This window comes from Homarus americanus, unplaced genomic scaffold, assembly GCF_018991925.1.
Source record: "Homarus americanus isolate GMGI-L3 unplaced genomic scaffold, GMGI_Hamer_2.0 scaffold40565, whole genome shotgun sequence".
Classification (NCBI taxonomy): domain Eukaryota; kingdom Metazoa; phylum Arthropoda; class Malacostraca; order Decapoda; family Nephropidae; genus Homarus; species Homarus americanus.
Window position 1 is genome coordinate 4,237,150 of NW_024735503.1, and position 12,929 is coordinate 4,250,078.

The following is a 12,929-nucleotide window of genomic DNA, read 5'->3' on the forward strand; positions in this document are numbered from 1 at the left end:
TATATATTATATATATATATTATATATATATATATATATATATATATATATATATATATATATATATTATTATCATGTAACCACAATGAAAACGTGGATAAGATAGTCTGATAATATTTTAGTTTTGTTCTTTTATTCAAGACATTCAGAGGGCAACTGAGGCAACAGTTGCCTCTGAAGATGTCTTGAATAAAGACGTGAAAGCTAAGGTACCTGTTGTTTCCATTTCTTTTCCTGTGTGATTTTATCAAGATTTACATATATATAATATATATAATATATATATATATATATATATAATATATATATAATATATATAATATATATATATATATATATATATATAATATATATATATATACACACATACATACATACACACCTATCTATCTATATCTATCCTTCATTAAAGTAATATTTTAAGCGTAGTTCTCAGGGAATTGTTGATTACCACGTGTTTATCCATAGTTCATCATATCCACAGGCAGGCATCAATGTTTGTCGGAAAGGAAAGGTACGAGTCGCCTAGAGTCGCCACTGCCAAGTAACAAATGTATTTGCTTGCTTATTCTTTAATGCATTTTGGTACACTCGGTAAAAAAAACTAACGTTATAATTCCTGCGCGAAACAAACTGACGCTACAAACGAAGCGTTTCAAAAAGGCCCCTGGGGCATTCCTCGCATTGGTAGCCCTGCGCGTGTATGGGTTCGGACACGTGCTCGAAACACGTGAACGGCACTCTGAAACGAAACCCAGTACTAGACTTAACGGAATTCTCGACCATATGGTAAAACGTCGTTGGGCCGGGTTCCATTATGACGGCATGCGAAACTGGAGCTATTCGGTATATTGTCTAATACGAGCAAAGAACTATAATGTGGCATTAAACCAAAGTGAAGTGGCTATACAAATATTAGAAATTCGGTTGCAAGATATTCTTACACCTTGACTATATCCACTAATTCTGCCAAACATATCATGCATTCCTCTATGGCAACTCATCCACTCCCATGGTTACTGTAGTCCACGGTGTGTGGAACTTTAATTTAGTATAACATAGTTTAATTTATTAAGATATACTGACATTCTCCAGTCTTGTTGTAACCAAGTAATTCAATATTGTCAATGAAATAGCTAATTTCTGCCTACGAAATGTCCCGTTCAGGCTTACCAATCCTCGCGAGAAAACGGGAATGTTAGTAGAAAAATCATCGGACCCCGGCTGTACGGCAGTTTTTTTTTTCGAGTGTACACGGGTTTCCCAATAAATGCCATATAACCTTGGCTGTGTTGCGGAGCTACGATAGTACAGGGTATTCATAATCTATTCCCAATAAATGGGTTTGATTTTTAGCGGTTACAATTCCTGTACTAATGTGTATTAGAGGGTAACTTAGTTTGCCATGTCCGTTTGATAATTTCAGGATCTTGTAAGTTTTGAAGTAAAATAAACCATTTAAATAATTTTCGAGGGTTTGTGGCGACTAAAATATTGGTATTTTGTTGACGGGAGGTTAGTTTTAGGCAGTGAGCCACGTCTTAGTGTGGCCCACATACCTACCTCGCATTCTTCTCACCTACCTACCTGCTCTTACCTTCGAACCTCCCTCCTCCCACCCATCTTCCCACCACCCTCAGTGCTTCACCCCGTCCCGCTTAGTGCTACAGTACCTTGTGTTCTGCTGAAGCTTTATCTTTACTAGCTGGTACAACCAAGAAAATAGGCCTCACCGTGAACATTAAACAAGTAACACGAAAAATATACATTATAGTGGGCCATCGTTTGAAGATCAATGTTGCCGTTTCGGACCACCACTGTAATTGCCGACTCCATTTTGTTTTTCTTATTTTGAAAAGTAGCATCGACTCCCATATAACCTTCAGTTCCTGCTGGCTATGAATTCTGGGTTGACATGGGTGGTGGATCAGGCGATTGTTAGTGTCCCCGCCCATTAATGAGCATCCCTGTAATGTCAACTCCAGCGAGATGTGTCCACTCCCCTCTCGCCCGCCCCCCATCTTCCCTCTCGCCCGCCCCCCATCTTCCCTCTCGCCCGCCCCCCATCTTCCCTCTCGCCCGCCCCCCATCTTCCCTCTCGCCCACATCTTCCTCTCGCCCCGCCCCCATCTTCCCTCTCGCCCGCCCCCCATCTTCCTCTCGCCCGCCCCCATCTTCCTCTCGCCCCGCCCCCATCTTCCCTCGCCCCGCCCCCATCTTCCCTCTCGCCCGCCCCCATCTTCCTCTCGCCCCGCCCCCATCTTCCTCTCGCCCGCCACCCCCCATCTTCCCTCTCGCCCGCCCCCATCTTCCCTCTCGCCCGCCCCCATCTTCCCTCTCGCCCGCCCCCCAATCTTCCCTCTCGCCCGCCGCTATCTTCCCTCTCGCCCGCCCCCATATCTTCCCTCTCGCCCGCCCCCATATCTTCCCTCTCGCCCGCCCCCATCTTCCCTCGCCCGCCCCATATCTTCCTCTCGCCCGCCCCATATCTTCCCTCTCGCCCGCCCCATATCTTCCCTCTCGCCCGCCCCCATATCTTCCCTCTCGCCCGCCCCCCATATCTTCCCTCTCGCCCGCCCCATATCTTCCCTCTCGCCCGCCCCATATCCTTCCCTCTCAGCCGCCCCCATGTCTTCCCTCTGCTTCCGCCCCGCTATCTTCCCTCTCGCCCGCCCCCATATCTTCCCTCTCGCCCGCCCCCATATCTTCCCTCTCGCCCGCCCCCATATCTTCCCTCTCGCGCGCCCCCATATCTTCCCTCTCGCCCGCCCCCATATCTTCCCTCTCGCCCGCCCCCACTTATCTTCCTCTCGCCCGCCCCCATATCTTCCCTCTCGCCGCCCCCCCCATATCTTCCCTCTCGCCCGCCCCATATCTTCCCTCTCGCCCGCCCCCATATCTTCCCTCTCGCCGCCCCATATCTTCCCTCTCGCCCGCCCCATAATCAGCTTCCCTCTCGCCCGCCCCCCCATATCTTCCCTCCTCGCCCGCCCCCATATCTTTCCCTCTCGCCCGCCCCCATATCTTCCCTCTCGCCCGCCCCCATATCTTCCTCTCCTTTGCGCCCCCATATATCTTCCTCTCGCCCGCCCCCCATATCTTCCTCTCGCCCGCCCCCATATCTTCCTCTCGCCCGCCCCCATATCTTTTCTTTCTCGCCCGCCCCCTTATCTTTTCTTTCTCGCCCGCCCCCATATCAACAACAAAAGCACGCCCCCATATCTTTCTTTCTCGCCGCCCCCTTAATCTTTTCACGCCCGCCCCCATATCTTTCTTTCTCGCCCCGCCCCATATCTTTCTTTCTCGCCCGCCCCCATATCTTTCTTTCTCGCCACGCCCCCCATATCTTTCTTTCTCGCCCGCCCCCATATCTTTCTTTCTCGCCGCCCCCATATCTTTCTTTCTCGCCCGCCCCCATCTTTCTTTCTCTTACTTTATATCTTTCTTTCTCGCCCGCCCCCCATATCTTTCTTTCGCCCGCCCCCATATCTTCCTCTCGCCCGCCCCCCATATCTTCCCTCTCGCCGCCCCATATCTTCCCTCCTCCTTTACCTTTACCTTCTGTAGGTGTGTTGGGAGTGCTTGTCCCGGTCGTTTTGTTCACCCTCCGCTACTTCGACTCTTCCTTACTGTTCCATGTATCAAGTTACTATGACTTGATGCTTGTGTGATTGTCCCGGGGGTTCTTAAGCTTGATTGTGGTATGAAATATTAGGATTAGATGTGTAGCTTAAGCCTTGCAATGTAATTTGTCTTGGGCTGTAGAAAGGGGCATGTATGGGGGTATTTTGTAGGCATGTCTTGAAACTGGATATATATTTCAATATTGTTTAATCTCTTCCCCCTCCAGGGTCTTCTCGACAAGTTCCTTATCCCCAAGGCCTCAAATCCAGAATCTAAGGTATTTTACCTGAAGATGAAGGGTGATTACTACAGGTACCTGGCTGAGGTAGCCACCGGAGATGTCCGAGCGGGTGAGTACCCAAGATTCTGTGCTTGTTTTAGTATAGTGAAGCTCCGTTATTTTTTCCTCTGCAACCAACAGCAAGAATTCGTTCACGTGTAGTCATATTTTTCAAACGGCAGCGATTTGACAAGTATTTGTCACAAGGTTAAATGTTTTAACTTAAACATAGAGGATCAACAATATAATTATACTGCCTGGGTAACGAAGCAGCTGTTTTTCATTTTGGAATTCGTCGACGGAGACATACCACCTGGTCAGGTCCCAACCAAATAGCCAGCCCACATTGTTGTCCATGCGCTCTATATTAGTGGAGGCGATAGTTCTAGCTGTGATTACTACAGTATCTTTAATGTGCGCATAGTAGGCGCTGGAACAGCTGCTTCAAGGGTTTATCACGACGCCAACGAACGCCCTCAGCACCGGGGTGAGAACATCCATCCTACACTTGTCTTACAGATCCACGCGCCACGAGATGTCATTATATTCGCCCTAAAAGTTTTGATGTTAGATTTGATATAGTTGGCTTTTGGCAGCTTCGTCCGCATTTTTTTTGATAAGCTTATCAGTGAATGTGCGGCGATTGGTCATGTCTAGTAAATTCGGCAGGGAACATCAACTAGTAAGATTACCTGGCCATGGCCGCATGGTGAGGGAAGGAGGCTAGGATCCTTCCATATTAGGTTCGTGGGCTGGAGTGACAAGTAGCAGTATGTGAAGTGTGTCCATTACAACACTGGGTTGGGATGAAAGCGGTGGCATTTCCCGTGACTACGTGAAGTATTAAAGAGCGGTAAGAGTCAGATTTAGTTGTGCTGCTGAAAGAGTGGTGGTGGTGCGGGGCGTTGGCCACACGTAGGCGTGACTCAGCCGCGGGTCGTCATCCCGCTCTCCGCGCCTTAACTTCCTCACTAACTATTAACTATCCGGTCTGCTATATTTACTCTGCACCTCGATTTTCATATGTCATCTAATGAATTTGTTCATTAGAATAAAGTACAAAGGTTTTAATATCCAGGTTCGTATGCCCCCTGAACTTCAAGTAAATGTTACTTTATGGACTGGGTGGCATTTGGCAACGAGAATAGTTGTTCTCGCTGGCACCACCCGCGGAGGCTAAAGATGGGAGAGCGTGGCTGATTTGGGGAATTTTTCGGTCTTGAATGTGATGAAACGGTCCTGTCTGGTGCCTGTTAAATAACTATTTTGAAGTGAAACCTTCATAGATTTAGACCAGAAGAAATCTTTTGTCAATTGAGTGGCGATCGCGCCAGGAGTTTAAGCGTAGTAGTAGTAGTAGTTTACGCAAGTTTTTACGTGAGATAAGGCATTGTGAGCTCGCTAATACTGGAATAAACTGGTATGAAGATACTGTAGCTGAGACAGGTGGGCATTTATAGTAACGAAATTCTGGGATTTCTTATTACGTAATACAATAGTTGTTGGTAACGGCTCTCGTACGACTTACGATAGGTTATGGTTCTAAGTACTAGTGTGGCCAGCTCTAAGAACGTCTTTATATTGTATTGGTTGGAAGATATAATTTGAATATAAATGTCAGGGTGACGAATTGGGGTACTGTGCAGTATACCCTGTAGTAGCATGTGGGGAAGGTGGACGTCTGTAGTTACGTCTATAGGTAGTAATGGGGCTTATGGATATATTTTGTTGATTTGGAATTGGTGAAGGGGAGTCCACTAGTGTGGACTTTTTTGGGGACCCCTACATCCTGTGTGGTGAAGCGCAGAAGGTTTATAGTGCCCAACAGGAAGCGTGCTAAGTTCATGCTTGCCTTTGTCTCATGGGTTAAGGGCGTAGCTTGACTGGCCAAGTAACTACCTGGACTGACCTACCACCTTCCCAGCTGGCACACTGGGTAGGGAGGACCGTAGGGGACCTGGTACAGATGGGGGGGGTGGTAACACGTGTAACCAGCCACCATTATAACTTGTCTGGTTTATTTTGGTTTATTTTTCACTGGGCATTAAAGTAGAATTTTCTTAGATTCTTATTCAGAGGACTGGGATTTACCTAAAATAATTCATAGCAGTACGATATGTTGTGGGGGCTCGTACTGTTGCTCCTCCCCCAACTACTGTCGGCCCTCCCCTCCCACCTACTGTGTCGGCCCTCCCCCCACTAACAGCTGCCGCCCTCTCCACCCACTTTTGCTGCTGCTGTCGCGGCCTCCCACCCACTTTTGCTACTGCCGCCCTCTCCACCCACTTTTTGCTGCTGCCCCTCTCCATCCACTTTAGCTACTGCTGCCCTCTCCATCCACTTTAGCTACTGCTGCCATCTCCACCCACTTTGCTACTGCTGCCCTCTCCACCCACTTTGCTACTGCTGCCCTCTCCACCCACTTTGCTACTGCTGCCCTCTCCACCCACTTTTGCTGCCCTCTCCACCCACTTTTACTGCCCCCTCTCCTCCACCCACTTTCTCCACCGCCCTCTAATTTTTTTCCTCCGCCCTCTTCCACCCACTTTTGCTCCTCCACCCTCTCCTCCACCCACTTGCTCCTCCGCCCTCTCCACCCACTTTTGTTGTGCTCTCCTCCACCCACCCACTTTTGCTGCTGTTGCCCTCCACCCACTTTTGCTGCGGTTGCCTCCACCCACTTTTGCTGCGGTTGCCCTCCACCCACTTTTGCTGCTGGTTGCCCTCCACCCACTTTTGCTGCGGTTGCCCTCCACCCACTTTTGCTGCGTTTGCCCTCCACCCACTTTTGCTGCGGTTGCCTCCACCCACTTTTTGCTGCGGTTGCCCTCCACCCACTTTGCTGCGGTTGCCCTCCACCCACTTTTGCTGCGGTTGCCCTCCACCCACTTTTGCTGCGGTTGCCCCTCCACCCACTTTTGCTTGCCCTCTCCACCACTTTTGCTTTTCCTGCCCTCTCCACCCACTTTGCTTTCCGCCCTCTCCACCACTTTGCTTTTCCTGCCCTCTCCACCCACTTTGCTTCTCCCGCCCTCTCCACCCACTTTTGCTCCTCCCGCCCTCTCCTCCACCCACTTTTGCTTCTCTCTCCCTCCACTTTTGCTTCTCCTCTCCTCCACTCTTCTCCTTTTGCTTCTCCTGCCCTCTCCACCCACTTTGCTTCTCCCGCCCTCTCCACCCTTTTGCTTCTCCCGCCCTCTCCTCCACCTTCTTTTGCTTCTCCTGCCCTCTCCACCCTCTTTTGCTTCTCCTGCCCTTCCACCTTTGTTCCTCCCGCCCTCTCCTCCACCCTCTTTTGCTCCTCCGCCCTCTCCCACTTTGCCTCTCCCCACCCACTTTTGCTGTCGTTGCGCCCTCCACCCACTTTGTTGTCGCTCTCATCCACCCACTTCTTGCTTGCTCTCCTCCACCTACTTTTGCTGTTGCCCTCTCTCCACCCACTTGTGCTGCTGTTGCCCTCCTCCACCCACTTGTGCATCTGTTGCCCTCTCCTCCACCACCTTGCTGCTGTTGCCCTCTCCTCCACCCACCTTTGCTGCTGTTGCCCTCTCCTCACCCACCACCTTCACCCACCTTGCTGCTGTTGCCCTCTCCTCCACCCACCTTTGCTGCTGTTGCCCTCTCCTCCACCCACCTTTGCTGCTGTTGCCCTCTCCTCCTTCTTCCACCCACTTTTGCTGCTGTTGCCCTCTCCTCCACCCACTTTTGCTGCTGTTGTTGTCTCCTCCACCACTGCTGTTGCTGCTGTTGCCCTCTCCTCCACCCACTTTTGCTGCTGTTGCCCTCTCCTCCACCCACTTTTGCTGCTGTTGCCCTCTCCTTCACCCACTTTTGCTGCTGTTGCCCTCTCCTTCACCCACTTTTACTTTTGTTGCCCTCTCCTTCACTCACTTGCTGTTGTTGCCCTCTCCTTCACCCAGTTTTGTTGTTGCTCTCCTCCACCCACTTACTTTTGTTACCCTCTCCTCCACCCACATTTGCTGCTCCCTCTACTTCTACTACTACCACCACCCCTATTGACTTTTTTATTGCTTCCTCTTCCTACTACTATTGTAACCCACTCCACATTATACCGTTACAGTATAGGTCTAACCCACCAGTCTGAATTTAGTGTGTAACATGTTTGGGAATTGTGCATGTAGGGTGGTGGATTTAAGACATGAAAAGCTAAATTCCTTCTCTTACTGAAGAAAGTTTTGAGCTTGCCGTTTGTAGAATACTGACGGCAGTGGTGGTGACCTAGTTAGTAGAGCAGCTTAGACAGGTACCGCATATCAGTGGTGAGGTCAGCCGCCCTCACTGGCGCTGCCGCAAGCCCGCTCAGCACAACCTCGAATATAGTGAGGCTAATGATAGTGACTGTAGGTGGGACTGTGAATTAATTTTTAAGCTTGAACATTCTAAGCCAAGTAAGGGCGTCTGGTAGAGAAAGTGTGATTGTGGGCGTCGACAACAAAAAGCGAGACTAATTGTCCTTTGGTGTGTGGGTACAGTGACTGACTTTCCACACATCACAAAGCCAAGTTAAGTTTGTCATGTGGAGTATGGCCAACACTAGTGTTGTATTAGGACTGAAAGCCTGTAGGTGAAGGTTGAGCAGGTGTGCTATTAATCTCTATTTTAAGTGAGTTCAACTTTATCAAATTCACCTGGCCTGAAATATTTGCCCAGCGTATTAGTCAAATGTACTGTAGATGTGAAGAATGTTTAAATCTAGGCCTGTCATCTTATGTATTAGATTATATCATGTTAACTAGGTAGCAAGCTGTAAAGGAGTGTGTGGACAAGGCACGAAGGGACTCGCTTAGGTTTGTCTAGCCGTTTCCATATACCTGTACTGTTCTGACCTGCACCTGCCAGGTAACATTCCCATTCTCTCCTCGTTTCTCAACCCTTTTCTTGCCGTCTCCCATTCTCTTCTACTCTTACCGGGTACCGCTTATATCTTCTTTTATCTCCCCATTTCTCGCTTTTTTCTCGTGTCTGCCACTTGGAAGGAGAGGAAAATGTGTCCATTGCAAAGGAACGAGAGCGAGGTGTTAAGTTTTAGGGGAAGGGCTTCAAACTGTACTAGATTCAGAGTACAGTAATGATTATTGAATAGTACTTTTGCCATTTTATATCTAACAATTTAAATTCGGTACATGCATACCATGTGTTTTGGGTAGGAAACGTCTAGTTTATAGTGGCGGACAGGTGTAATAAGTTGGATGGGAAGGGTGGTGGGTGGGTGGGGTTCATTAGCTAGCTAGGCGAGCTGACAGGATGTGGACGGAAATACCTTCCCACTTGCTTATCGCCTTGACTCGGCTAGCGCTTGAATTGTTCCACCAAGAGTATTCTGGTAGCAAACTATAATTGTACATTTCATAAAAAAGTCGGAAGTCGCTGTTGGTCAGAGGTTAAAAGACGTAATTTATTTGCTTCTGAATTTGTAGTTTAAGAATAAGGTTTCTGTAACAAAAATGGTTTCTTTGTTCAGGTGTTGTGGACGATTCCCAGAAGTCCTACCAGGAGGCTTTCGATATCGCCAAGGCAGAGATGCAGCCCACCCACCCCATCAGGCTGGGCCTGGCACTCAACTTTTCAGTTTTCTTCTACGAGATCCTCAACTCGCCTGATAAGGCATGCCAGCTAGCTAAACAGGTACTACAATCTCTCACCTTCCAGGGGACCGGTGGCGGCGGGGAGCAACACGTAATAATGCTGTCTGACTGGCAACTCGTGGCAGTCACTTGGAGACCCCAAAATTTATTTTATAGTTTCGTTATTTATTTTACCCTCCCTTGTTTATTATTCAAGTTGTGGTTGACGACTCCCAGAAGTCGTACCAGGAGGCCTTCGACATCGCCAAGTCTAAGATGCAGCCTACCCATCCCATCAGGCTAGGCTTAGCCCTCAACTTCTCCGTATTCTACTACGAGATCCTGAACTCCCCCGACAGAGCATGTCACTTAGCCAAGCAGGTAACGCGACCTGAACCCATGTGCGGCTGCTGTGACTTACGTGACCACTCGCTAACTTGACCCTTGACCCCTCTGCATGACCCCGCGTGTCATGGGATCAGCTCACTAGCTGGGTAGATCACTTAGAGTATTAGATTTAACAAAATCCTTACCTTGTGTTGTTAAACTAACCAACTTTTGATTATTGGTAGATAGTGTGGATTTTTGTATCTTCGGTCAGTCTTACTGTACATCGAGGTCACATTAAACCAACTTCAACAGTGTGTGAACAAAATTTATTATTAGTTTATGAAATTGCGAGTTACTATTAGGAATTTGTTTGACATAGATTGTTAACCTTTATACTGTAAGTATAAATTTAGTAGTTTGAAACGTGGTACACGTAGGGTCACGAGGATGGAGTGTGTGACCTGCATGGCTGATGACATTACTGGGAGTGAGAACCTGTTGCTCTCTGTGCCCCACCCCCCGGGCTCCGACTATACCCCACATGAACCTCCGTTTTGAATATTTCGTGCCACTATTTCCTACGAATCTCGTTACCTAACAAGAGATGGGGTGGCTTGTAATCTCATTCAACCCGGCCTCCTATAATGTAAAATCTTTGTAATTGTTAAACAATTGGAATTGTGTTCATCAGATTAATGTAGCAAGAGTGTACAAATGTTTCACGTAGTGTTGTAATTAATTGGAACTTCTTGATTTCCTATGACGGTTATTGCATGCTACTCGGACTGAAAAAAATGCTAGTAGTAATTAACATTGACATGGTTTAACCGGAGTATCTAGACAAAATCCTCCCACTTTTCAACAGGATAGCAAGCTACATTTGTGATTTCTGGTTTATTTCAAGGTTTTCAAAGTTCATTTAATTATAAAATGAACTTCAATGCTAGGGTGAATATTCGTTCTTCATATTTGTTGAACTTGCATTTGCCTTTCTTCTACTTCTAGGCATTCGACGATGCAATCGCAGAGTTGGATACGTTGAATGAAGACTCGTACAAGGACTCTACGCTCATTATGCAGCTTTTGCGAGACAACCTGACGCTGTGGACGAGTGATACGCAGGGTGAAGGGGAAGATGCTAACGAAGGGGGCGACCAAAACTGATGAACGCAACCCCTAATAGCATGCTCCACTCGACCCTCCACACTCCAGTCTACAAATGATGCCTAAGGGTCGACCATTCCTCACACCTCACTTTTCACACCGCCAGCGTGGCTACCAGTAGTCGAGGCTGCGGCTGGGCGCTCCTCATTGACGCTACGCTCACCACCTCGATACTCACGGCCGCAACACCACCACAACGGTCGCCCCTCGGCCTCTCTGCTGCCTGTAAGACCCCCCTCGAACGTGTTATGATCGAGGAGTCTGTTTTTTTCTTTCTTTCCCAGTGCATTTGTGACTCACCATTGAGGAGCAGTCCCAGCTGTTAGGTTAACAAACGTGCACAGGCTACCCGGCGAGTGTGTCGCAGCTCTTTCCCACCACCTTAGAGACTGTGAAGTGAATAGACTATGTGACTTAATGGAGCTCTCTGGACCAACGTGGAGAGACAGTTTGATAGTGTGAAAACAACGCTTGGGTCGGCTGGTCGTTTCTTTGTTGGAGACGGCCAGCCAGACTGCATTACTTATTACTGCTAAATGAACCAATTAGCATTTTGTACTTCCCATGGGGTCGGGCTCCCTCGGTCCCGCCTCTTTGTATGTAACGTTGCGTACCGACAGTCAGAGGACGAAACCAACAAGTATGAAGAGATTGTTACTGTATTAACCAGTGAATCGTGTGGTTGTAGCAAGGAAAACGTCATAACCATAATTCTCATTGGCAACAAGAATCCAACCAGTCCAAATTTTATAACTTTCCTGATGGTGTTGATATTGTTAAATATCTATTATTGTCTTAAGTGTTACAACCCATGAATTCACTGTACGTTTAAGATTAATAATGTATTACTTATTGGTTTATTAGATGTGACCCCTTCAAAATTGAGCTGATTTTCTGTTATGTCGTGGCCAGTTGGTGTCTACAGGATCAATAATAAATGCGGTAGATATTGACTTTGTTGGATGTAAGCATGGAGTAATGATGGAAATATTTGATTTATTTAAATTTTTTCTCACGTTGCTATTGAGAATTATCGGCGGTCAGGTGAGACAACCAGCGGGAATGGGAAGCAATTTGATTCTAGAACCATCTCACCAGTAGGGCGGGATTTTTGATTGGCAACCTCGTGTTTACCTTTATTGACCTATTAGTCGGCAACACCACCACCACCAGTAGCAGGGGAGATCACAACATTTAACTAACACCCTTCAGCGTTAACACTATCAAACGTTAGTCATCCCACCTCTCCTGACGCCGAGAGTTCTCATCTGCTTTATTTGAAAACCAGTCAACTGAGGAGCTTTGTTTTCTCTGGGTTTGTACTTATATTCACACTGATTTGTAATAGGCAGAGCACCCTGCAAGGCGCTCTACCTAGATCCTAGGCGAGCTTTGGTTTGCCTAGCAGACGGTATTCTAAAAGAATGGTATTAGAATTTTCATTTCATTTTGTCATCTGCATTAATGGTAATAACCAGCCTCCCCGTAAACGATATTGGTATACATTTACAAACAGATTCTAGTAAGTCACCAATCATCAGCGCTTGAAGTCGACTGCCAAATGTGAAATGTATTAAGAAAGCGTAATAATGTTTTGGTGGTAGTTTAGGTCAAAATTTAACTTCGAAAAATTCTCGCCCCCCCTTTTGTCAAAATTGCTTTCCTAAATCAACGTAATAAACGTTTCATATATTTTGTGGTTTTCTTTAACATCTATACTACAAAACTATTTTACATGTATATACTCTACACTCCATAGTATGTTGGGGTAAAAGTTATGAAACGTGGCCATCATTGACACCTACGGAAATCTACTGATAATGTTCTGGTCTAAAGAAAACGAGACGACCAGACCCCGGATCGGATCTACAAGCTGTAACAGGTAAGGACCTAAGTTAAGGGGACGTAAATATGCTAAACTTTTGTTGGTATGTTAAAAACTATTT

General features: G+C 47.2%; 1 protein-coding gene across 2 annotated transcripts in view; it reads left to right on the forward strand.

Moving 5' to 3' along the window:
• Positions 1–12,675, forward strand: part of LOC121871226 (14-3-3 protein zeta) — a 30,342-nt gene extending 17,667 nt beyond the window's left edge. Inside the window, exons 5-7 of one of the 2 annotated variants that reach the window (XM_042373418.1) lie at positions 3,851–3,974; positions 9,387–9,550; positions 10,825–12,675. In XM_042373418.1, coding sequence (XP_042229352.1) covers positions 3,851–3,974; positions 9,387–9,550; positions 10,825–10,983 — 447 coding nt within the window. In that variant the 3' untranslated portion in view covers positions 10,984–12,675. Of the gene's footprint in view, positions 1–3,850; positions 3,975–9,386; positions 9,551–9,706; positions 9,871–10,824 lie in introns of both variants that reach the window. The other variant, XM_042373419.1, reaches the window with a different exon arrangement.
• Positions 12,676–12,929: the final 254 nt, after the last annotated feature.